The following is a 27,813-nucleotide window of genomic DNA, read 5'->3' on the forward strand; positions in this document are numbered from 1 at the left end:
GTCTTATTTTTGTATAGTAAGAAATAAAGTACCCAGAAGTTCCTTTTTGGCTTCAGCTTCTTTGCTGCAAGAACTGACTGATGAACAGTGCAATAAATTCATTCACTTCTGTTTTTGTCTCTATAATGTCACCATAGATCCTCATGTAATTTTTTTATTTCTCTTGACATTGCTGGCCTATGAGCAGTTACTCTTATGTAGATTTTTTCAAAACTTGATTTTCTTTCTTTAAAGAGTTCATTGATCTTCTCTCATACAATTTTCCTTGGTCAGCTCACAAAACGGTATTTCAACAGCAGTAATCAACATGCTCTAAGTGTTTCTGATGTGTCCAGCACTGGGTTAAATAAAATTATGTGCTGCTGGGTGAATCCCACAGGGATCCTGCCTTTATGGCATTGGTATTGGAGGGAGAGGAAGAGAGAGAACACAAAATAATAAATACTGAAAGAAGGATGCTACTGCTGCATGTGAGCTCATTCGTCCAACTTTTTGTGACCCCTTGGACTGTACCCACTAACTCCTCTGTCCATAGGGTTCTCCAGGCAAGAATACTGGAGTGGGTTGCCATGTCATCCTCCACAGGAATCTTCCTGACTCAGGATTCGAACTCATGTCCCCTGAGTCTCCTGCACTGGCTGGCAGATTCTTTACCATGGCACCACCTGGGAAGCCCTGTGAAAGAATAATATATGTGCTAAAGTATCTTATTATTGAAAGAGAATCATCCTAATATATAATAGACGCGCTAAAGTATGTTTGAAATGTTTCTACTTTGCTCTGTTTAGTAAACATGTCCACTGTGAAACTTCTAATACTGGTTCTTGATACCTTCATAATTATTTTCTAATTATCTTCCTACAGGACTCTGAGAAAGGACTGCATTTTAGTTATTAAACATTTTGGTGTATTATATATTATAGCTGGAAAATAAGTGTTTTTCCAATGACTTGTGACATTTTGCCTTTCAATATTAAAAAGATTCTAAGCATTTTGGGGCTTCCCTCATAGCTCAGTTGGTAAATCATCTGCCTGCAATGCAGGAGACCCAGGTTCAATTCCTGAGTCAGGAAGATCCCCTGGAGAAGGAAATGGCAACCCACTCCAGTATTCTTGCCTGGAGAATCCCATGGACAGAGGAGGCTGACAGGCTACAGTCCATGGGATTGCAAGAGTCGGACATGACTTAGTGACTAAACCACCACCAAGCATTTAAAAAATAAAGTTTAAATTTTGCAACATACTGGATTAAGTATAATGTATTAAACTTTTCTAGTGTGGTGCAACCCAATAGATAAACACTGTGAGCCAATATATAATTGTGTATTTTCTAGTAGAGCTTTCCAGATGGCCCTAGTGGTAAAAAAAAACCAAAAAAACAAAAACCCATCTGCCAACACAAGAGACCTAAGAGACATAGGTTTAATCCCTGGGGTGGAAAGATCCCTTGGAGAAGGGCACAGCAGCCTGCTCCAATATTCTTGCCTGGAGAATTCCAAGGACAAATGAGCTTGGTAGGCTATAGTCCACTGGGTTGAAAAGAGTTGGACGCAACTGAAGTGACTTAGCACATGTGCATTTTCTAGTAATCACATTTAAAAAAGTAAAGACCCAATTGAAGTTAATTCAAATCATATATTTTATTTTACCCAATGTACATGAAATATCATTTCAACTTGGAATCAGTGTCAAAATTATGAATGAGATATCTAACACTCTTTTTATATGTGTTCAAAATCCAGGGCGGGACCTCTCAGTTCAGTCTAGTTGAATTTCAAGTGGCAGGTGACTACTATATTGGACAATGCAGTCCTGTGGGCTTAGTTTTAAATGCAGTGGCTGATAGTGATGTGTAACAGGAGCACTGATACAGTATAAAATTAGGGCCTAGAAGTAGGTGTAGATTTCAGTTGGTCTCAAGAAATTAGATTTTTTTTTTTGCCTGGCGAGATCAGATTAAATTCTTATTGCTCTTAATGTGTAATGTGGATGACAAAGGAGAAGGACTATCTACTGTGCCAATACCAATTGTACTATGGGTGCAATTGTTAATTCATAGTTTTATTTTTGCTGAAAATATTTTCTCTTATAATCATGTATTTTTATCATGGTAAAATATATGTAACATATAATTTCCCATTGCAATTGCATTTAGTGGCATTAAATATATGTACATTGTTGTATCACCATCCATCTCCAGAACTACTCATCTTGCAAAACTGAAACTCTGTTCCCATTAACAATTACTCCCCATTCTCCCCTCCCCTCAAGCCCTGGTAGACCACCATTTTATTTTCTGTCTCAATAAACTCGACTGTTCTAGGGATGTTTTATGTAAGTGGAGTCATATGATATTTGTTCTTCCATGACTGGCTTATTTCACTTCACACAGTATTCTCATGGTTCATCCATGTTGTAGCATGTACCAGAATTTTCTTCCTTTTAGGCTAAATGATGTTCCATTTTGTATATATACTATTTTGTTTATCCATTCATCTGTTGATGGACATTTAGGTTGCTATGGTTGTTGTGAATAATGCTGTTAGGAACTAGAAACATGGGTACACAAATGTCTTTTCAACTGTTTGAATAATATATCATAATATATGTTTAAATTATTTTGAGTATATACCCAGAAGCAGATTGTTGGTTTACATGGTAACTGTTGAATTTTGCATTGTTTTACATTCCTCTTAGAAGGATTCTAACTTCTCCACATCTTTCTTAACACTTGTTATTTTCTGTTTTGTTTGTTTTTTTGTTTCGATTTTTGATAGTAGCCATTCTGGTGGGTGTGAGGTGATTTCTCATTGTGGTTTTGATCTTCATTTTTCTGATAATTTGTGATGTTAAGCATCTTTTCATGTGCTTATTGGCCATTTGTATATTATTTAGAGAATGTTTATTCAAGTTCTTTATCCATTTTTAGCTGTTTTTTCTTTTTGTTATTCAGTTGTATTTCCTCTGTATTCTGGATATTAGATTCTTTCCAGATATATGATATCTGGTACATATATCTGGTATGATATATGATATCTGGTACACTAGATACATGTTATCTTCCATGGTGTAGGTTCTCTTTTAACTTTCCTGACACTGTCATTTGTTGCACAAAACCCAAAGTGCCAAAACAATCTTGAAAAAAAAACAGAGTTCAAGGCTTCATACTTACAGATTTCAAAATTTATTATAAAGATGCAGTAGACCAGTTGTGTGGTACTGGTATAGGAATAGACACATAGACCATGGGATAAAATTAAGAGTCCAGAAATAAACCTAATATACATTTGTAGTTAATTGAATTTTGATAAGAGGTCAAGATCGAATATTCAACAGAGAAAGAATCATTTCATAACAAATAGTTTCAGGATACTGGATATCCATAGATAAAGGAATGAAGTTGGATTCCATCACAACATATTCAAAAATTAACTCAAAATGGAGCAGTGGCCTTAAAATAAAAACTAAAGCTATACAACTCTTAGAAGAAACTGTAGAGGTATGTCTTCATGATGGCAATGGATTCTTAGCTAAAACACCAAAAGCATGAGTAATAAACTAGTTCATGATTGTGTGAAGGAGTATTTTTTTACCCACTTGCCAATTTTGTAAACTTTCATTTGACTAAAAATAGAAATCTACCTAACCAAGTGCATATACAAAGAGCCATGTTCCAATAAGTGGACAGTGAAGGAAGAACATCAGGCTACACATAGTAGCACCTTAAGCCATCACTCCTGATACTGAGCACTTTCTTCTCCTTGCTGGCAGAGTTTCTGCCCTCCAGTTGTTTTCATCTTTTGGTGTTAATTTCCCTGCAAGGTTATCATACTGCATTGGTCATTCAGGATCAAACTTGGTAACCGATCCTTTGACCAAGACAATGGTACTATCTCTTATTAACATGATGTGCCTTTTTATTTTTCTTACCCACATGGAAAAGCCATAAAGCTGAAAATGCCCCAAACATAGGGCATTGTCAGACACTTGTAAATCTGAAAAGTGTAACTAAGTGCATTTTATTTGGCTGTTTGGATTCCTAGCCATCATATATTTCCCAAATGAAATAGTTTTAGACAGACATCAGTGAATCTTATTTCTGTGCCTAAGCCGTAGTCTTATTTGGCTCTCAGATGGCAGAAAGTGAAGAGGAACTAAAAAGCCTCTTGATGAAAGTGAAGGAGGAGAGTGAAAAAGTTGGCTTAAAGTTCAACATTCAGAAAACTAAGATCATGGCATCTGGTCCCATCACTTCATGGCAAATAGGTGGGGAAACAGTGGAAACAGTATCAGACTTTATTTTGGGGGGCTCCAGAATCACTGCAGATGTTGATTGCAGCCATGAAATTCAAAGACGCTTACTCCTTGGAAGGAAAGTTATGACCAACCTAGATAGCATATTAAAAAGCAGAGATATTACTTGGCCAACAAAGGTTTGTCTAGTCAAGGCTATGATTTTTCCAGTAGTCACATATGGATGTGAGAGTTGGACTGTGAAGAAAGCTGAGCGCTGAAGATTTGATGCTTTTGAACTGTGGTGTAGGAGAAGACTCTTGAGAGTCCCTTGGACTGCAAGAAGCTCCAACCAGTCCATCCTAAAGGAGATCAGTTCTGGGTGTTCATTGGAAGGACTGATGTTGAAGCTGAAACTCCAATACTTTGGCCACCTCATGTGAAGAGTTGACTCATTTGAAAAGACCCTAATACTGAGAAGGATTGGGGGCAGGAGGAGAAGGGGACGACAGAGGATGAGATGGCTGGATGGCATCACCAACTCGATGGATATGAGTGTGAGTGGACTCCGGGAGTTGGTGATGGACAGGGAGGCCTGGCGTGCTGAGATTCATGGGGTTGCGAAGTTGGACACGACCGAGCGACTGAACTGAACTGAACAAAACTCTTAAAGAATAATTTATTCTATCCTTTCCATTCCAAGAAATGTCCCAACTTTTCTCCACTTATTTCATTGTTGCTGTTATTACAGATCTTGTGATGAGTGTCTAAGGAACCCCACCCCCCTGACCCCGACCACGTATATGGGATGGGAGCTCAACACCTGAGTGCAGATGAGTCACCTGGTTTAGCACCCGCACTAGTGTTGCCAGGGTGGGTGTCTCCACAACACTAAGAAACAAGATTACTCAAAAAGGATTCTACTTCCTTGGATAAAGGTGAACCAGGGGATGTTTAACTCTTCTTTATGATCAGGAAGGTATTTCTCACTAACAAATCTTTCGTTTTTTATGTTCCACTAAGAAGATACATGAAATGAATCCTTTATTAAATTAAAATTCTAAAAATTTTTGAAAGTACACTCCCTTATCTAGAGAATGTATGCTTTATTGAAAATTGTTAATTTCTTATAGATATCCTTTTTTATGTTGTAATATCAATAACAATCCTTTAGTTCAATTCAGTTGCTGAGTCATGTCTGGCTCTTTGCGACCCCATGAACCACAGCACACCAGGCCTCCCTGTCCATTACAAACTCCCAGAGTCCACCCAAACCCATGTCCATCGAGTCAGTGATGCCATCCAACCATCTCATCCTCTATAGTCCCCTTCTCTTTCTGCCCTCAATTTTCCCCAGCATCAGGGTCTTTTCCAATGAGTCAGCTCTTCGCATCTGCTGGCCAAAGTATTGAAGTTTCAGCTTCAACATCAGTCCTTCCACTGAACACCCAGGACTGATCTCCTTTAGGATGGACTGGTTGGATCTCCTTGCAGTCCAAGGGACTCCCAAGAGTCTTCAACACCACAGTTCAAAAGCATCAATTCTTCAGCACTCAGCTTTCTTTATAGTCCAACTCTCACATCTATACATGACCACTGGAAAAACCATAGCCTTGACTAGCTAGACCTTTGTTGGCAAAGTAATGTCTCTGCTTTTTAATATGCTGTCTTGGTTGGTCATAACTTTTCTTCCAAGGAGTAAGCGTCTTTTAATTTCATGGCTGCAATCAGCATCTGCAGTGATTTTGGAGCCCCCCAAAATAAAGTCTGATACTGTTTCCACTGTTTCCCCATCTATTTCCCATGAAGTGATGAGACCAGCTGCCATGATCTTAGTTTTCTGAATGTTGAACTTTAAGCCAACTTTTTCACTCTCCTCTTTCACTTTTATCAAGAGGCTCTTTAGTTCTTCACTTTCTGCCATAAGGGTGGTGTTATCTGCATATCTGAGGTTATTGATATTTCTCCCGGCAATCTTGATTCTAGCCTGTGCTTCATCCAGCCCAGCGTTTCTCAAGATGTACTCTGCATATAAGTGAAATAAGCAGGGTGACAATATACAGGCTTGTCGTATTCCTTTTCTTATTTGGAACCAGTTACTTTTACTTAAATGACCTATTTACTTTTTATTACTAGTAGTTTTAAATATAAGCTCTTAGGTACCAACTTTATGAAATTTTCCTAAGGTTAACAAAGTTTAAAATGGTAATAAAGACATATCTACTCAAGGAGAAAGCATTTTGGAAAACCAAGGTAAAAATTGATCTGAGACAGCCTGTATAAACTTCAAGAAATGCAAGTGCCCTTGATCTCAGATTGTTCATGAGATATTTTTGGCAGGATAGTACACTAAATTGTCTGGCTTTTCCAAATACTGACAGCTGAATTCTTGTAATCTATGATTTTCTCTGGATTCAACTGTATGTTTTTTTGAAGCAGGCTTAATTCAGGGCATAATGTAGATAAAGATGGTGGTTTTACATGAGATGTTTCTTTTTTAAAAAATTTTATTCATGTGAATCTAACATGTCTTCCAAAGGATCCATGAATGGGCACCTCTTGTGGCTCCAGAAATCAGTGTATTTTCCCTACAGTCCTGGACCCTGTAGGCTGAGGATAAGCCTCTGATAATTCTGCACCCAGTCACAGTGTGGAGGCGGTTTCCCCACATGTCCAGTGATTCTCTAGACACCAGGTGGATGTCCTACCATTTGGCTCAGTTCTGACACTATCACCTATAGAGAGCGTCAGACTCCACAGAATAACCTACAAGACTGACCTCTGCTTCAGATGCCAATTGCAAGTCTAGGTTGTTACCTGTGCATCTGACTAACTGGTTATAAATTAGAGGTTCTCTGTTTTGGGTTTGTTTAATCTGCTGGAGTGACTCCTAGAACTCAGAAAAATGTTTTACTGACTAGATTACTGGTTTATGATAAAGGGAACAGCCAGATGAAAGAGCTGTATGGGGAAGGGGCATGAAGGTTTCATTCCCTCTCCGGGTTCACAGTTCTTCCCATGTCTCCATGTGTTAACCTACCTGGAAGCTCTGCTAATGCCATCCTTTTGAGTTTTTGCAGAGCCCTCATTACAGAGATATGATTGATTAAATAGTTGGCCATTGGCGATCGATTCAACCTACAGGCTTCCCCCACCCCTTCCCTTCTCCTTCCTAGAGGTATGAGATGGGGCTTAAATTTCCAGTCCTCTGTTCTTGGTTGTTTAGTTATCCTGGCAACCAAACTCTAGTTTTAGATCCTTTCCAAAAGTCACCTTATTAGCATCAACCCAGTTGATGGAAAGGGGCTTTTTATGAATAATAAAACACTCATTACATCTTTATGGTTCTGAAGTGTTTTTAGGAACTAAGGACAAGAGGACAAATACTGTAATAAAAGATGCCCTCACTGCTTTTACCTCTCAGGAGAGAGTTTGGGAAGCTGTGAGCTAAGAACCATGGATAAAGACCAAATACATGTTTCTTATAACCCCAAATTTTGAACCTCTAACTTGACTGTCAGCATTTAAAATGTCCCTTTTTAAAGTTTTATTATAAAACACACATGTTTATATTTTATGACACTTTGCAATGGAAAGGATACCCTCTTTGCTTGATTCTTTCCTTCATTTCCTGTTTATATATAAACTTTTTAGAAGCATAAGAGACTGTAGAGACAGTTTAGTCTAAACAAGTTCAAGAAAAGCTGAAGGTTGTCTGTAAAGTCATGCCAGATAACCTTCCTATTCGGGGACTAGGCTGCTGGTGAACAGATCTGTGCGTCAAGAGAACCCAGTCCAGATGCCTCTCCAGCCAATATGATTCTTCTGTATATCAGTGGTCAACAAGAGACCAATAGACATTTGGTGAAACCAACCATGTGAAAGAGAAGGACCATAATGAAGAAACAAAACCAGAAGTATCTCAGTTCAGTTCAGTCGCTCAGTCACGACTCCATGAACCACATGCCAGGCCTCCCTGTCCATCACCAACTCCCAGAGTCTATTCAAACTCATGTCCATTGAGTCAGTGATGCCATCCAACCATCTCATCCTCTATCGTCCCCTTCTCCTCCAGCCCTCAATATTTTCCAGCATCAGGGTCTTTTCTAATGAGTCAGCTCTTTGCATCAGGCGGCCAAAGTATTGGAGTTTCAGGTTCAACATCAGTCCTTCCAATGAACACCCAGGACTGATCTCCTTTAGGATGGACTGGTTGGATCTCCTTGCAGTCCAAGGGACTCTCAAGAGTCTTCTCCAACACTGCAGTAAAAAGCATCAATTGTTCGGTGCTCAGCTTTCTTTATGGAGAAGGCAATGGCAATCTACTCCAGTACTCTTGCCTGGGGAATTCCATGGTCAGAGGAGCCTGGTAGGCTGCAGTCCATGGGGTCGCAAAGAGTCATACACAACTGAACGACTTCACTTTCACTTTTCAGTCTCATGCATTGGAGAAGGAAATGGCAACCCACTCCAGTGTTCTTGCCTGGAGAATTCCAGGGACAGTGGAGCCTGGTGGGCTGCTGTCTATGGGGTCGCATGGAGTCAGACACAACTGAAGCGACTTAGCAGCAGCAGCTTTTTTTATAGTCCAACTCTTACATCCATACATGACCACTGGGAAAACCATAGCCTTGACTAGATGGACCTTTGTTGACAAAGTAATGTCTGCTTTTTAATATGCTCTCTAGGTTGGTCATAACTTTCCTTCCAAGGAGTAAGCATCTTTTAATTTCATGGCTGCAATCTCAGCTAAGAACAATAGTAACAAATCTCAATTAGTATTCTTACTGAAATTCTGCCTGATATCACCTTTTCTGACAACAAAATGCTTCTTTGAGAAAGAAAAAAATCAGAGTACCAGAAAGTTTATCTACAGCATAAAGGAAAAGATTTTAGAGAAATCAAGAACAGGTACACTTGGTTCATCATCTAACAGAAGCTTCAGAAAGAGAAAAAAATGCAAGGATTAAGATGATGTAATTTTAAAAAGCAAATGAAAAATTTCCCAAGTTGCAGAAAGGGTTAAGTTTTTAACCAGCTACATGCTGCACACCAGCACCCCCCTGCGGCCCCGCCCCAGGAAAAAGTCACCACAGTTAAAAAGCAGTTCTAGATATATCCTGAAATGTCATAACTCCCAGAATAAAGAGAATACCCTAACCCTGCCAAGAGAAAGGGAAAACACCTTTCCTACAAAGGGAAAGAGTATCATACTGGCTTTGAATTTTGTGCCAGCAACCCTGGATGATAAATGATTTTTAAAGTCTGAAAAGAAAAATGAATTTGAACTTAATCAATCAAGTAAAAAAGTGTGAGTTCAGAAATTTTAATGTCATCTAAAAGAAATTATCAGTAATGTTTATACCAAAGTATAAAATAAATCCTAAGATGATGAATTGAAATACAAAAATTATGTTAGTAATACAGGCAAGAAACAGAAAGCTGGGAAAGTAAGACCCCAGTGTTTCAGACACAGAAAATTATGCAATCAGCAGTTTGGTGAAAATGACCTTTCTCTCAGTGGGTCCAATTGTGTCTACTTCCTCAGTAAAAAATCTTTACAAAGTCCTTTTAATGCTGTTTATTAATAGCATTTAGAAACAACCTAAAGAAGAACCGCAGAAGACAATATACGTTTTGGAACAAATTGTAAATATTATAACTGGAAAATTTAAATACTGATATGTGCTTTAAAAATAGAGCATAAGTGATACAATTAGGCAATGAAGGAAGATAATAGTGCTAATTTTACAGAGAGAGAGAGGGAGAGATGGTACAAAATCAGTAATTCAGGACATAAAGATCTATTATTGAAGCAATGAATGCATTATTTAAAATTTAAAGGTGAACACCAGGAAACAATTGGGCTTCCATTCTTAGAGACCAGAACTGCTGAAGGAAGGGGTCTAGGAGTAGATAAAAGAGTATTTTATAATCTGTTTATTTTTCTTTAACCAAGTACATGCATTATATCATTTTTCATTTGTTTGTTTTTACAGTTTTTAAGCTGAGAAAACAGGAGCAGTTGGGATTTGCCTGGTCGGGTTTAATCGGGGCTTCCTCGACCGTCACCTGCCCTTCCTTCTCTCCTTGAAGAATAACTGGCTGTGTGTGCATCCTGAATCCCAGTGGCTCCTGTTTTCTTTCAGATTTGTCCCATCGGATACCCAGCAGCAGACCCACATAGATATTCTTCTGCACTTGTCTAACCCTTACCTTAGCCTTTGCCAATTATCCCTCTCCTTTCCTTAATCCCTGAATTTCCTTAAATAGAATCTGTACTTCTTTTCTTTCCAACCACCTCATTAATTCCCATCACTCTCATGCCCACTGCAGAGTGACTTTCACTCCCCTATCCTTCTTAACTGAAACTTTGCTGGTCTTCATTTCCTTCTGTGTGGCTGAACCACACTGAGTCCTTGTTGTCAGCTCCATCTTAGTTCTCAGTCCTACCCCTTTCCTTCTCTGTATAACTGAGAATGAAAGTGTGAGCTGCTCAGTCATGTCCGACTCTGTTAACCCATGGACTGTAGCCTACCAGGCTCCTCTGTCCTTGGGATTCTCCAGACAAGAGTACTGCAGTGGGTAGCCATTCCCTTCTCCAGGTGATCTTCCTGACCCTTCTGCCTAACTCACAAGGAATACTTACAAGTTGAATATGTTTCCTATCAACTTTTACCCTAGCCTTCACCTGACATGAAAAGTGGAATGAATGCCTTTGCTGGCACAGATGGTCATGAGACACCCACCCCCTCCACAGACACACCAACCAGCCTCCAGGAAGAAAAACCATTGGTTCCCAATGCATGCAAACATGCTTCTCACTTGGTTATCAAATTCTATATTTTACATTGGTCTCTTTAAACTCCCCCATAGCCCTTTCAACAGGGTGGAGTGCAGCTATGAATGCTTCTGGATTGCTGTCTGCCTCATCCACCCCATATGTAATTTACCTTCAATAAACTTCATAATTGTACTTTATGGAGTTGCCTGCTTCATTTCTTAATCTCAAAGTTCCTTCTCAGTTTGAGGAATATTATTCAATATCCACATCTTTTGGCTTTTTGGCCTTGAGGTATGTAGGATCTTAACTTCCTGAACAGGGATCAAACCTGCACCCCCTGCATTGGAAGGTGAAGTCATAACCACTGAACCACCAAGGAACTCCCACTGTGATAAACTTAAAAGAATGAAATCATTCAGAATAATCTATATAACCATCTAATAACAGTATGGTGTTAACATCTTTGTAACAACTGCCCAATGAAAATATGCAACATCTCTAGTGCTCAGCAGGCTGCTTAGCAGATCTCAACTGTCAGATTCAACTGTGTTGTTGCATGTATTATCTTTGTTCTTTTCATAGATTTTTCTTATTGTACAGATAAATTAATTCAGTATATTGCTTTCTATAGTATGAATATTTCATTCTTTGCTTATCATTTCTACTGTGAAGATATGTGTTATTTCCATCATCTGGCTGTTACAAATAAAGCTGAGCCTATTAACTTTAGGATATTCACTGAATCAGTTTCAGAATCAGTAGGCATCATCATCATATACAGTAGAGTGTTATCCTATGCAGTCTTTTTTAAAATTATAGCATTATTGAGATATAATTCATCCAACTGAAGTATGCAACTTAGTAGTTTTTAGTATATTTATAGGGTTGTCCAATCATTGCTACAGTCAGTTTTAGAACATTTCATCACTCAAAAGGAAACTCTGTCCAGTCACTTCCCAGTTTTCCCCAACATTCACCTCACTCCATCCCTAGGCAATTACAAATATCCTTTCTGTGTCTATAGATCTGCAATTCTGCGTATTTCATATAAATAGACAATATGTGTGGTCTTTTGTTATTGGCTTCTTTCATTTAGCATCATGTTTTCAAGGTTCATTCTTGCTAGAGCACCTATCAATACTTCATATCATTTTATTGCTAATAAAAAATACTTCATTGTATGGATATACCATATTTTTACTTATGCTTTCATTGGATGGTGAACATCTGGATTTTTTCCTGCTTTTTGACTACTACAAATAATGTTGCTAAGAACATTCACATACAATTATTTTTGTGGCTGTGTTTTCATTTATCATGGGTATAGGATTAGGGAAATCACTGGGTCTTATGGTAAGTCTGTTTACTTTTTTAAGGAAGTGATGGATTGCTTTCCAAAGCAGCTATACTACTTTACATTCAGATCAGCAAAGCACAGTGGTTCCAGTTTCCCTACACCATTGTCAACATTTGCTATTTTCTGTTGCTTTTATTTTTAATTTTGAATTTTGTTGAAGTCTTCCAAGTGTCTGTGAAGTGCTCTACCTTGTGGTTTTGATTTGCATTTCCCATCTCTTTATGGCAAGTAGAAAGGGAAAATGTGGAAGCAGTGACAGATTTTATTTTCTTGGGCTCCAAAATCACTGTGGATTTGACTGAAGACATGAAATTAAAAGACAGTTGGTCCTTGGAAGGTAAGCTATGGCAAACCTAGATAGTGTATTAAAAAGCAGAGATAACCCTATATGCAAAACAGAAAAAGAGACACAGAAGTACAGAACAGACTTTTGAACTCTGGGGGAGAACATGAGGGTGGGATGTTTTGAAAGAACAGCATGTATACTATCTATGGTGAAACGGACCACCAGCCCAGGTGGGATACATGAGTCAGGTGCTCGGGCCTGGTGCACTGGGAGGACCCTGAGGATTCGGGTGGGGAGGGAGGTGGGAGGGGGGATCAGGATGGGGAATACGTGTAACTATATGGCTGATTCATGCCAATGTATGACAAAACCCACTGAAATGTTGTAAAGTGATTGGCCTCCAACTAATAAAATAATATTTAAAAAAAAAAAAAAAAATAAATAAATAAAAAAATAAAAAGCAGAGACAATCACTTTACCATCAAAGGTCCATATAGTCAAAGCTATGGTTTTTCCAGTAGTCATGTACAGATGTGAGGGTTGGATCATAAAGAAGGCTGAGTGCTGAAGAATTGATGCTTTCGAACTGTGGTTCTGGAGAAGATTCTCGAGAGTCCTTTGGACAGCAAGGTAATCAAATCAGTCATTCCTAAAGGAAATCAACTCTGAATATTCATTGGAAGGACTGATGCTGAAGCTGAAGCTTCAATACTTTAAGCCATCTGATGCAAAGAGTCAGAGCCAACTCATTGGAAAAGATCCTGATACTGGGAAAAATTGAAGGCAGAGGAAGAGAAGAGGATGAGAGAGGGTGAGATGTTTAGGTAGCATCACTGACTCAGTGGACATGCATTTGAGCAAACTCAGGGAGATAGTGAAGGACAAGGAATCCTAGCATGCTGCAGTCCATGGGGTCACAAAGAGTCAGACATGACTTGCAGCTGAACAACAACAATGGTGACTAGTAATAGTAATGTTGAGGGTCTTTTCTTGTGTTCATTGTACACTAGAATAGCTTCTTTAGAGAAATGTTGGTTCAAATGCTTTGTCCATTTTAATTTTTTGTGAGTTTGTTGTTGTTGTTATTGAATGCTAAGTATTTATTATATATTCTGGAATTAATCACTTGTCAGATATATGATTTGTAGAAATTTTCTCCCTCTTTTCTGGGTCGCCGTATACTTTCTTAATAGTGTTCTTTAAATACAGACTTTTTGATTTTGATGAAATCAAATTTACTATTTTTTTTTTAAAATCTTGTTCATGTTTTTGGGATCACCACTAAGAAATCAATGCCAAATCAAAGATCATAAACTTATGCCTGTATTTTCTTTTAGGATAGTTTTAGTTTGGGGGCTTACCTTTAGGTCTTTGATCCATTTTGAGTTAATTTTTATATACGTTATAAGTGAGGCTTCTTTCTTTTGCATATGAATATCAGTTTTTCCAGCACCATTTGTTGAAAAGATATTCTTCCTTGAATTTTCTTGATAGCCGTGTCAAAAATAATTTGACTGTAAAAGTCAGAATTTATTTCTTGACTCTGAAGTTTTTCATTCATCTATTTGCTATCCTCTGCAATATCACACTGTCTTGATTATTGTAGCTTTGTAATAAGTTTGAAATCAAACAGTGTGTCCTCCAACTTTTTGTTTTTTTTTTCTTCAGTCACCATTGGTTCAGTATTCTGGGTCTCTTGAATTTTCCTGTGGATACTGGGATCAGCTTGTCAATTTATTAGTCAGTTGGAATTTTCTGAAGGATTGAACTGAATTTGTAGATGATTCAAGGGACTGTTGTTGTTTTAACAACATTAAGTCCTCTGATACATAAGCATGTGTATCTTTCCAATAATGTAGGTCTTCAGTTTCTTTCAACAGTATTTTATAATTTTCAAAGGTGTATATTTTTTACTTCTTTGTTAAAAGTATTCCCAAGTATCTTATTCTTGTTGATGATATTATAAATGGAATTGGTTTCTTAACTTTAGATTGTTCATTTCAAGTATGTAGAAATAGTTTATTTTTAAACAGGTGTTGTATTCTAAAAACTTGTTGATCTAATTTATTAGTTCTAATAGTTTTAAGTGGATTCCCTAGGATTTTCTATCTATTAATACAAAGAATACACAGAAGAACTGTACAAAAAAGATCTTCATGACGCAGATAATCACAATGGTGTGATCACTCACCTAGAGCCAGACATCCTGGAATGTGAAGTCAAGTGGGCCTTAGAAAGCATCACTATGAACAAAGCGAGTGGATGTGATGGAATTCCAGTTGAGGTATTTCACATCCTGAAGGATGATGCTGTGAAAGTGCTGCACTCAATATGCCAGCAAATTTGGAAAACTCAGCAGTGGCCACAGGACTGGAAGAGGTCAGTTTTCATCCCAATCCCTCAGAAAGGCAATGCCAAAGAATGCTCAAACTACTGCACAATTGCACTCATCTCACACGCTAGCAAAGTAATGCTCAAAATTCTCCAAGCCAGGCTTCAGTAATACATGAACCGAGAACTTCCAGATGTTCAAGCTGGTTTTAGAAAAGGCAGAGGAACCAGAGATCAAATTGCCAATATCCGCTAGATCACCGAAAAAACAAGAGAGTTCCAGAAAAACATCTACTTCTGCTTTATTGACTATACCAAAGCCTTCGACTGTGTAGATCACAATAAACTGTGGAAGATTCTGAAAGAGATGGGCATACCAGACCACCTGACTTGCCTCTTGAGAAACCTGTATGCAGGTCAGGAAGCAACAGTTAGAAATGGATATGGAACAACAGACTGGTTCCAAATAGGAAAAGGAGTACGTCAAGGCTGTATATTGTCATCCTGCTTATTTCACTTATATGCAGAGCACATCATGAGAAACACTGGACTGGAAGAAGCCCAAGCTGGAATCAAGATTGCTGGAAGAGATATCAATAACCTCAGATATGCAGATGACACCACCCTTATGGCAGAAAGTGAAGAGGAACTAAAAAGCCTCTTGAAGAAAGTGAAAGAGGAGAGTGAAAAAGTTGGCTTAAAGCTCAACATTCAGAAAACTAAGATCATGGCATCTGCTCCTATCACCTCATGGGAAATAGATGGGGAGACAGTGGAAACAGTGTCAGACTATTTTTTTGGGCTCCAAAATCACTGCAGATGGTGACTGCAGCCATGAAATTAAAAGACGCTTACTCCTTGGAAGGAAAGTTATGACCAACCTAGATAGCTTATTAAAAAGCAGAGACATTACTTTGCCAACAAAGGTCCGTCTAGTCAAGGCTATGGTTTTTCCAGTGGTCATGTATGGATGTGCGAGTTGGACTGTGAAGAAAGCTGAGTGCCAAAGAATTGATGCTTCTGAACTGTGGTGTTGGAGAAGACTCTTTAGAGTCCCTTGGACTACAAAGAGATTCAACCAGTTCATCCTAAAGGAGATCAGTCCTGGGTGTTCATTGGAAGGACAGATGCTGAAGCTGAAACTCCAATACTTTGGCCACCTCATGCGAAGAGCTGACTCATTGGAAAAGACCCTGATACTGGCAGGGATTGGGGGCAGGAGGAGAAGGGGACAACAGAGGATGAGATGGCTGGATGGCATCACCGACTCGATGGGCATGCATTTGAGTAAACTCCGGGAGTTTGTGATGGACAGGGAGGCCTGGCATGCTGCGATTCATGGGGTCGCAAAGAGTCAGACAGGACTGAGTGACTGAACTGAATACAAAGTCATGCCACCTGCAATAAAGATAGTTTTGCTTCATTCCTTCCCAGTCTGAATGCCTTTTATTTCATTTTCTTGCCTAATTATCATGGTTAAAACTTCTAGTAACATGTTGAGTAGAAACTATAAAAGTGAATACTTTTTCCTGATCTTAGTGAGAAGTCATTCAGTCTTTTACCATGAAGTATTGCGTTAGTTTGATATTGTTCATTATATGCCCATTATTTGGTTGAGGAAGTTCACTTTTATTGCTGGTTTATGGTAAAGAATCTGCTTGCAACGGGCGAGACCCAGATTCTATCCCTGAGTTGGGAAGATCCCCTGGAGAAGGAAATGGCAATCCACTCCAGTATTCTTGCCTGGAGAATTCCATGGACATAGACTGCAGTCCATGGATTTACAGAGTTGGACATGATTCAGTGACTACACTTTTACTTTAAGTATTTTTATTTTAACATAATTGAGTCCTGAATGTTGTCAATATTTTGTATCTACTGAGGTATCATGGATTTTTGTCTTTCATTGATATATTCTGTTATGTTATATATACACATATATTATACACATACACACACATATATATGTTTATGTATATATGTGTATGTACTCAGATGCTCAGTCATGTCTGACTCTTTGCAACCCTATGAACTGTAGCCTACCAGGCTCCTCTGTCCATAAGATTCTGCCAGCAGGAATACTGAAGTGGGGTGCCATTTCCTCCTCCAGGGGATCTTCCCAACCCAGGAATCGAACCTGAGTTTTCTGAGTCTGTTGCATTGGCAGGGAGATTCTTTACCACTAGCGCCACCTGGAAGCCCGTGTGTGTGTATGTGTATGTATAAAATTAATTTTATATTGCTGGCATAATTTCTACCTGGTTATGCTTAGATAGTCTTTTCTGTATTTTGATAGATTCAATTTGCTACAATTTTGTTCATTTTTATATTTATATTCATAAGAGACAGTGGTCTGTGTTTTTCTTGTGACATGTTTTTCTCATGTTGGTATTAGGGTAATATTGGATTCTTAAAGATTAAGAAGTATTCTCTCCCATTAACTTCTTTGGAAGATTTTGTAATGAATTGGTATTAATTTTTTTGCTGGAATTCACCAGTGAAGCTGTCTGGACCTGGGCATTTTCTTGTAAATAACATTTTGATTATTATCCCATTATGTTTCTATTCAGACTTTTCATTTCTTCTTGAGTCAGCTTGAGTAGTTTGCATCTATTTCATTGTAGTTATCTAACATGTCAGCTTGGAGTTGGTCATGCCCTTATAACCTTTATTTCTGTAAGATCTTTAGTGTTTTTTCTTTCATTCATGATTTCAACAATTTGAGTATTTTTTTCTTCAGCCTAATGCAAAAATTATTATTAGTATTTTCAAAGAACCAAATTTTGGTTCTATTAATTGTTTTCTATTCTCTATTCTTTATTAATTTCTAATCTTTCTTTTTTCTTTCTCTGGGTTCACTTTGTCCTTTTCTTAAAAAGTTGTAACCATTTAAAAACTCAAAGTACAGGTAATTTACAATGCTGTGTTAGTTTCAGGTATACAGAAAAGAGATTCTGTTGTGTGTGTGCATATGTATGTATATGAATGCTTCCTCAAGTTTCTCGATAGGTTAAGGGTTCCAAAGGGCATACAAGAACAGCTGACTATTTAATTGAACATATTCACAGGCCAATGTACATAGTGAACTCAGAAAGAAATCATGAGATGAGATGTCACTGTCCTGGGCATTGACCTGATCTGTCTGCCAGTAGACATTTGCTGCACACACCCATTTTCTTCCATGGCTAATTATATCTAATTTTTACTGGCCTCTGAAAATGATTTTGAGGAATGCCGTTTATTATTGTCCCTCAGTTACTCCAAAAAAAGTGAAAGTGAAGAGTGAATGTCAGCAAATATTGCCTAGAGAAAATGGGTTCCATGTTTCACATTACCATATTACTTGTCTACTTTGCTTTAGAAATGTTGGATATTGCTTGATTCTCTATTTTTTGGATGTTATTTTTTGGATGTTTTTGTATCCTTTCTTGCCAAAAAAGGGGTAGTATGAAAGATATTTAATAATCTATATGTCAGGAAAGAGGTGGTATTTGTATTGAAGGGAAACCCCATTCTACTCTATTTTAATGACCATTAATAGTGGTTTATACTATTATCTTAGTAATACTTATCATTCTTAAAAATAAAGCATCCACAATCATTTTAATTGTGATTAATGAAAGGACCCCTCCTAACTTCTTAGTTAACTGTCAATACTTTGTGCTTAATGAGAGTTCACACTCAGGCCCCCTGTGACTCCAGCAGCCTGTGGGACAGAGACACGTCACTTTGCATCCCCATCTCACTTCATTTAGAAAAGACTGATGCTGGGAAAGATTGAGGGCAGGAAGAAAAGGGGGTGATAAAGGATGAGGTGGTTGGATGATGTCACTGACTCAACAGACATGAGTTTGAGCAAGCTCTGGGAGGTGAAGGACAAGGAAGCCTGGCGTGCTGTAGTCCATGGGGTCACAAAGAGTTGGACACAACTGAGCAACTGAGCAATAGCTCACCTCACTGGCTGTGTGAAATCAGGGACATTGCATTCCCTTCTTCCTTTTGTGTTTTCAGGTTCTCCATTTTGCAGGGGATAATGACACCAGTTCTGCAGGGTGGTGAGGATTTCAAGAGTTAATATAAACTCATTGTCTAAATATTAGTTGTATTCTGCTCCCCTTTAGCTCCCTCTCTGTACGTATAAAAATTATGTATTATGACCGGTATATTGAGTGTTCTTATAGCACTTTAGGTTAAACAGTAAAGATCTGCTGTGATTGTGTGTGTGTGTGTGTGTGTGTGTGTGTGTGTGTGTGTTGAGGATTGGCTAATTTCCAAGTCCGCATTACCTTTCCTGGATTCTTCCTCCCTTGGACTGACTTTGCATCTCTTCCCTGGGTGCTGGGTGATGTGACAGCAAAGCTGCTCAGAACCATGGTCCAATAAGGAGGAACAGACTGACTCCACTTAGCCACTCAGTAGATCAACAGCCCTGTTGAAAACTGAGGGTTAACTATAATTGGATTTAGAATTAGAGAATTTTAAAATGAAATCTGAATTGTTATGTAGGAAAAGTGAAACCAAATAATACCACTTAATTTATTTTTCTTTTTTCCTTTAAGCTATCCACAGAAGGTAAAGCAGTCTTTTCCTAGGTTTTCTTTTACTAATTCTCTCAAACATCTGGTTCCTTTGGTAGGTGCTTCCTAGTTAATCGTCGGAGCCTGCAAGCAACATGCCGGAGCAGAGCAATGATTACCGCGTGGCCGTGTTTGGCGCAGGTGGTGTAGGCAAGAGCTCTCTTGTCTTGAGGTTTGTGAAAGGCACGTTTCGGGAGAGCTACATCCCCACCGTGGAAGACACGTACCGGCAGGTCATCAGCTGTGACAAGAGCATCTGCACCCTGCAGATCACGGACACCACGGGCAGTCACCAGTTCCCGGCCATGCAGCGGCTATCCATCTCCAAAGGGCACGCCTTCATCCTGGTCTACTCCATCACCAGCCGGCAGTCTCTGGAGGAGCTCAAGCCCATCTATGAACAGATCTGCGAGATCAAAGGGGACGTGGAGAGCATCCCCATCATGCTGGTGGGGAACAAGTGTGACGAGAGCCCGAACCGCGAAGTCGAGAGCAGCGAGGCCGAGGTGCTGGCCCGCAAGTGGAAGTGCGCCTTCATGGAGACCTCGGCCAAGCTCAACCTCAACGTGAAGGAGCTCTTCCAGGAGCTGCTCAACCTGGAGAAGCGCAGGACCGTGAGCCTCCAAATCGACGGGAAAAAGAGCAAGCAGCAGAAAAGGAAAGAGAAGCTCAAGGGCAAGTGCGTGGTGATGTGAACCGCCCTCCCGTGGGAGCAACGATTGTGTTTCCCCTCTCTGCCCCTCCCCGTCCCACGTGACACCCGCCGTCGTCAGGGTAGCATGTCAGACGCCCACGTGTTAAATATTGCATTTTGACTGAGACATGCCCAACTGTCCTCAGAGGGCATTTCACACCACCACCGATAAGCACCCCCTCTCCAGAATCAGGGAATCTGACGGATGCTTAAAGTGAAAACCAACACGCTCGGCATCGCAGGGAACCCAAGGGACATCAGCCATTTCTGGAGGCATCCTTGGCCCTCCGGAGGCAGGAAGGCTCGTGTCTGCCGAAGGAGATGTGCTGTGCAGATAGCAGGAGGTACCATCTGGATGCAAATGAGAGCACATTAACCCAGAGCTGCAGGCACCACCCCCCAGACCAGGCGTCCCCTCTGCTCCGAAGCCTGTGACATCCCTGGGGGATGGGAGGGGCAGGAGGAGGCGAGAAGACCAGGCCAAAGTTCTTCCCTTCTATGGTTCTTTAACTGAATTCAAAATATTACAGCTGACCTGTGAGCCTTGCCACTCCGAGGGGATGTCCTCACTAACCTAGTTATTAGCAGGTATCATTTTAACCTTTTAGAGTATTTCTTTTCACATACAATGGTGAATTCACTAAGAGTGTGCCACTGTCAGAAATTCTTCAATTTCCATTTGAAACGTTTGTGTGAGGATATTGTGACAATACTAAAACATCACACTAATACTTTTGTGTGTGATATTTTGAGAGTTTTAGAAATGTGAAGTTTCCTTCCTTTGACCCATGAGGGGTATAACTCTTCCAGCCCTTAGATTTTAAATAAAACCAATCAAAGTAGCTATTTTTTAGACCTTTTTTGTCCTCCAACATGATCTTTTTTTCAATAACTTGCTCTATCTCCAACTGAGTAACAGACAATAAAGGCCCTCTGAAGACCAGAAGCACATTCATTTTCTAACAGACAGGGACACGTCTGTGCCATACTTTGCACCTTAATGAAATACTTTGAGACAGAAGTTGTTCACTGTGTTTTTGATGATTATCTCTAACAAGTATATTCCTGGGAAATGAGTTCAAGTAATCAATTATGATGCATGTTCCTTTAGAAATGTCTTCTAAGAGCTGGCCAACGCTGGGTTCACTCGAAACAATCTCATGTGCATCCTTCAACCACTGCTGGTTGCTGCATGCTGGCTGGAGACAGGTTGGGCAGGCCTCTGTCACGGGCAGGGCACAGCCTACTCAGCTAATTCTTCTGCTGGCATCTTCAAGCATTCTTCAAGGCTGCTTTGGAGCTGCTTCCTGGAAATTCCCACTGACAGAGCCTGTAAGTGTTCCTCTTGGTTCCAGTCTGCATCCCACTCTGGCTTCCTCTGGGATGTTCCCTTGCAGAACACCTTCCTGTCGCCTGCCTGGCAGGCAGAGCGAGTGTTGCCCTCAGGCTTGTGCAGGGATGCTTCCAGTCTGCTGGGCAGCAGTGTTAGCTGGTACTGAGTGGTCAGGTTCAGGACCTTTATGGATGCCACTCTCTCCTGCACTTTCTGTTTTTCTTGCCTCTCCTGCTGTGGCCACTTCTGGGCAGCTCTGTGCTCTCAACAGATCCTAAATTCCCCCTTTGGGTTTAATTTTCTTGCCTTCCTCTCATCCCCTCTGCTCTGCTAATAACTCATCTTTGTGATGTATTTAGTTTGTAGGGGGCACTTTGCAAGCCATTGGCTCCATGGTCTGCCCACCACTCTGGCCTCCTAGAATACAACTTGGGCAGGGAGGGTAGAGATGGCTGGCCTGCCTACCAGTGGGGATCAGGGAAACCCAGAACTCCTGGTCCAGAACCAAGTCCCTCTCCAAGTCCTAACAGCCATGCCTTCTGCGGGGCTCCTGTTCCACACGACTGTTGCACAACCTTCACAGTGAGATCTCATTGTTGAATTTTCTAGAACATTTGCTTTTCAACTTGTCCCCCCCCCCCTTTTTTTTTTCTATTTCCATTCTCAGAGAGATGCCATCCATTTGTAATTTAGATTTGGGTTAAGTGGAAAAAGAAATGGGACTTCATGGCCAAAAAGAACTATAGAGATCTTATATGGGTTAAGCTAATGGTCAAATGTGATGTCTGCCATGAGCTGTTCTGTCTACAAGGCTCCCAGTTTGCAGGCTACCCATGACTGCCACATTGCTCCTGATCCAAGTTAGAAATTCATTTAGCCCTCTCAAGGCAATGTCTACATTTTTAAGTGTTTACAACTTTATCAATGTGAGAAGCTTGTAATTATTGAAAATCTGATGTCATTCAGGACACATTTTGTTCCTTTGTATTTTGCCTGTGAGTTTACTGGAAGGCTATTGATGCCTCAATCATGGGTCTTTGTTCTGAGATCATTTTTTATGAACTGCACTGAGGGTATAGATGATTATCTCAAAATAATCTTTTCAAAGCTCTCCAATTGACACTCAGGGCTCAAGGAGTTAGTTCCACTGAATCAGATGTTTTTAGCATTTATGTGGCCCCATCCTTGAATAAGTAGTTGTGATATTTGAGGACACATCCTACATTGTGTATGGACACAAAAGATTTTGACCTTGCCTCAGTAAGTTACAAAACTCAAAGTATTGCTTAGAAGATGGCTCTCTGGGAATAAGCTTGGGACTCCATGGGTCCCATTCTCTCCCTGACAATCCCTCTTCCATCTGGTGACAAGCCATGGGCGTGCCCTAGGCATGCATGCAATACAGCAAGACCAACTCAAGAGCAATATTGAATTGTTCATTAGATCTGAAATTATATATATATATAAATATATATATAATTTCTCTTCCTGCATTTTTGAAGTATAAATTAGTACATTGTATATATCTGTAAGCTAGTATATTTGTTTCACCATTTGTAATATTTAAGAAATACTCTTTATAGAACAAAAGTATTAAATATTCAAAAAATGCTCTGTGATACTTAATTTTTTTTCAAAATTTGTAATGTGTTGCTCCTACATAAGATCTCTGGAAATATCTATAACTAATGGGACACATGTAAACCCTCGAAGATCTATCCTGAAATTCAGTGTCCCACAAAGATAGGGTGTGGACAGAGCATTTACAGAGCATGACTTTTATACGTGTGGGATGGCAATGTGTATATTTATATTTAAGGTGTATTTACTGTTACAATTCCATTATCTATTTTATCTACAGTTATAAAAATCACTCTTGCATATGAGTTTCTAGTTGCCAGTGATGTTCTGAAAACAATAAGCATATTAAAATAAAGCTTTGGTTCTGACACACAGCTAGAAGGTGGTGATATTTCTCTTCATGACATTGCGCGTCTGTGATGATCTTGACCTAGTTCTTCTACAGTTGCTTTCTTGCACCTGATGACCAAATGGGAGACACTCAGGCCTTGCAGGTCTGGGCTTGGCAACAGAAGCTGCCCCGCGGGGTGCTGAGAAAGTTTCCCCACTAGTTCCAGTCACTGGACTGATCTGATCCTCTGGGCTGAGTGAGGCGAGAGGAAAGAAGTCGAGGCAGGACCCTTCTTGGCTTCAAATAGGAGTAGTGAAGTGAAGAAAATCTCCTCTTTAATTTTGTTTCCCCCAAACCCTTGCCTCCTCATAAAGGCCAGGCTATTAAGTGGGGTTGATATAAAAAGCCCAGTGCAGTTCCTGGGCACAATTTCTGTCTGACATCCTTGGTCCTTACCCCTTCTTTGCAATACTGACTGTAAAATAAACCTTACTTTTGATTTTGAAAGCCAATAACTGTCAACACAACAGAACCATCATTTAGCCAATGAATAGCTAGATGACTGGGGGCAGGCTCTTAACCACCCTGTGCTTCTGCAAACTGGGAATCATTAACATCCGCAGCATGAGTGGCCCTGAGAATTACATTAACGATAAGCACAAAGCACTTGGAGCTGTCTTGTCACACACTGAGCTTTCAAGGGAAACAAAATCCCCCTGGACAATGTATGACTGTGTTTGGAAGGTCTGTAGCATTGTGAAAATTAATCTATGCAGATACAGCTATCAACCAGAACCTTTTTAAGCCTCTATAACAGCATTCTCCAGTCTGACTCTCAGAGTACTGCCATCCCCTTCCCCTCTCAAGGTCATTAATACTACATTATTCAGGGATTTTTCCATTTACAGAAATAATTACAACTGGCAGGCCCCATTAGGCCCCATTAAAGGGCATCCCATTGAGCGCCTATCAAGCTTTAATGTGCAAATAAAGCACTTGATTGTGCTTCTGCAGAGTCTGAGTCAGCAGGCTGGGGTGGGGGCCTAAGAATCTGCATTTCTAACAGGCTCTCAGGTGACTTGGCTGCTTCTGGTCACCGAGTAGCAAGGCTGTAACCTACTTACACTCCAGTTTTGCTGCACACTGGAGTTGTGTGGAGTCTTGAAACTTACTGTTGGAGAAGAAAAATTTTCCTCTACACTTCTAGGTTCTTCTGGCTGGCCTAATAATTACATGGACATGAGGATAGCAGAAAAATAAAATTTAATTATGGGATTCCCTAGTGGCTCAGATGGTAAAGAGTCTACCTGCAATGCAGGAGACCTGGGGTTTGATCAAAAAGGTAAAAAAGTAAGTGGTGGCCCAATTCCTGGAAAGCCTCACCCCTTCTTCCAAATTACTAGATTATTCCTCACATTTGTTAGCATATATCATTATCCAGCCCATAAAAGCTAACTATACCCCATACCCCCATACCCCAGGGCCTCTGTCACTTGAGATGGTCCACATCCACATTCTGTCTATGGAATGTGTTTATTTGTCTAAATTTGCTTCCACTTTACTATGGCTTGCTCTGGATTTCTTTCCTCATTTGGCAGCCGGCCCCAGAAACTCACCCAACTCTTAGAACAGCAGTGACAAGACCATTCTCTTGTGCTCCTTTATCCTGCAACAGAATCTAATACCCACAAAAGAGTATTACTGAAACATAATTTTTCTCTCTAAACATCACTCTCATTTTTACCAAAGATAGACACATTCAGTTCAGTTCAGTTGCTCAGTCATGTCCGACTCTTTGTGACCCCATGAATCGCAGCACACCAGGCCTCCTTATCCATCACAAACTCCCGGAGTTTACTCAAACTCATGCCCATCGAGTCGGTGATGCCATCCAGCCATCTCATCCTCTGTCGTCCCCTTCTCCTCCTGCCCCCAATCCCTCCCAGCATCAGGGTCTTTTCCAATGAGTCAGTTCTTTGCATGAGGTGGCCAAAGTATTGGAGTTTCAGCTTCAGCATCAGTCCTTCCAATGAACACCCAGGACTGATCTCCTTTAGGATGGACTGGTTGGATCTCCTTGCAGTCCAAGGGACTCTAAAGAGTCTTCTCCAACACCACAGTTCAAAAGCATCAATTTTTCTGAGCTCAGCTTTCTTCACAGTCCAACTCTCACATCCATACATGACCACTGGAAAAACCATAGCCTTGACTAGATGGACTTTTGTTGGCAAAGTAATGTCTCTGCTTTTTAATAAGCTATCTAGGTTGGTCATAACTTTCCTTCCAAGGAGTAAGCGTCTTTTAATTTCATGGTTGCAGTCACCATCTGCAGTGATTTTGGAGCCCCCCAAAATAAAGTTTGACACTGTTTCCACTGTCTCCCCATCTATTTCCCATGAGGTGATGGGACCAGATGCCATGATCTTAGTTTTCTGAATGTTAAGCTTTAAGCCACATTAGTTTAGACACATTAGTTTATTTGAAAAAATTAGCTTCATTACACTTGGCCTGGCTATTTACATGAGTACAGCAAGAATAGTGATTGACCAGATAGATTCTTTTAAAATCTGCTTTGCTGGATTTTTTCATAAGGAATCTCAGATTGAACTTTTAAAAGCTTCTCAAGGCTAGGAGGCTAGCCAAGGACTTGTTTGTCTCCAGATTTCCCCTGTAAGAACTAAAGATTTAGATCAATTCCTTTGATTTTGAAGTTCCCAACATTTTCTGAGGTTCCTATACTTGCCAGGAAGTGACTTTTTTACGTGGTTAGTTTGTCAGGAGAGGTGTAAGCAACCTATATAGAGCTCTATGCCAAGGTCACATGTATGGAGTCTTACACCTAGATCACAGGACTTTTCTCTCCGGAATTAACCAAGCCCCATAGCAGCTGCTGCCATAAGCCTCCAGATCTAAACCGGCCAGCTCCCTGACCTCATATTAAGTAAAATACCCACTCTGTTACCCATTCTATAGCTTTCTAACCAATCACCTAATGCCACCCTTCACATAGGAATTTTCTCTTGTCTTGAGGCTATAAAAATTGACCTCCAGCCCATGAAAGGCTGGAGAAAAGCAATGGTAACCCACTCCAGTACTCTTGCCTGGAAAATCCCATGGATGGACGAGCTGGGTAGGCTGCAGTCAATGAGGCTGCACAGAGTCGGACACGACTGAGGCGACTTAGCTGCAGCAGCAGCAGCAGCAGCAGCTGCTGTGAAAGGCATCAGCTCTCCCTGGTCTGCCGGGAAGTCAAACTGCTGCATTTTATTCTCCTTTCAGTTGTCTCTTCCTTCAGCTGGCCCACTGTTCCAACAGCGTCTCCTGCTCTAATAAATTTTATTCCTCTCTAATCCTGCCTCATGTCTGAAAATTCTTTTCCAACCTGTGCACAGACCATGACACAAAGTATCAGATTTTTTTCAAGGGGTTTTATTAGCTCCATTAAGCCAACTTTGGTTTCTTAAGGGCTTCCATCATAGCTCAGTTGGTGAGCAATCTGCCTACAATGCAGGTGACCTGGGTTCAATCCCTGGGTTGGGAAGATCCTCTGGAGAAGGGAAAAGCTACCCACTCCAGTATTCTGGCCTGGACAATTCCATGGACTGTATAGTCCATGAGTTGGACACGACAGAGTAACTGTCACTTAGTTTCTTAAATCTGTTTAATCATATCTGAGTATATGCATGTCTCTCTGAAGCATGACATTCTAGTCAAAGCCCTGGTAATATAGCCAATGCTTCCAATTGTGTCCTGGCATAAGGAGAACAGATTTTTAGTGAACTTACACAAATAACTATATTGCCATAAAGAGTACTCAATGACTTTTCAATTCTAGAGGTATCAGATAAGCATTTTAATTTGCTTACAAAGGAATAATTTACCAAATCTCTGTAAGTCATAGTTTAAGAGGAAAGGTTTCCTTATATCTGGAAAACAAAACATTAACAAAAATTAGCAATGTTTCAAACCAAAAAGTCATAAAAGTTAAAATCATCCTGTTCATTCAGTCTCATGTCATTAATTCTTGTTGATCTTTAACTAGCAGTTTTACAATGCTATCTGTTTCTCTAGTAGTAACTTCCTACCAGTTTAGCGGTACAATCTGAAAGTTATCAGACTGTATTTTAGGACACTTTAGAGTCATTTCTATGAATTTTTCTGAAGATGAAACACAGTTGCAAGAGCAAAAAGACTTAAAAATGACCATGATTAAGGATCAAATGAAAATTCATTGATGCAATTGACAAAGAAATTTGGTTATTTCTGTGACATACACTTTATTAATTTTTTTCCCAATTATTTTTAT

General features: G+C 39.9%; 1 protein-coding gene across 1 annotated transcript; it reads left to right on the forward strand.

The window, feature by feature from the left end:
- The first annotated feature begins 19,663 nt into the window (after positions 1 to 19,663).
- On the forward strand, positions 19,664 to 20,263 carry DIRAS2 (DIRAS family GTPase 2). Its single transcript, XM_065947652.1, has one exon. It carries the CDS (start codon positions 19,664 to 19,666, stop codon positions 20,261 to 20,263), a length of 600 nt encoding a protein of 199 aa, XP_065803724.1.
- The last annotated feature ends 7,550 nt before the right edge of the window (positions 20,264 to 27,813 follow it).

Source organism: Muntiacus reevesi, chromosome 10 (genome assembly GCF_963930625.1).
Source record: "Muntiacus reevesi chromosome 10, mMunRee1.1, whole genome shotgun sequence".
Lineage (NCBI taxonomy): Eukaryota > Metazoa > Chordata > Mammalia > Artiodactyla > Cervidae > Muntiacus > Muntiacus reevesi.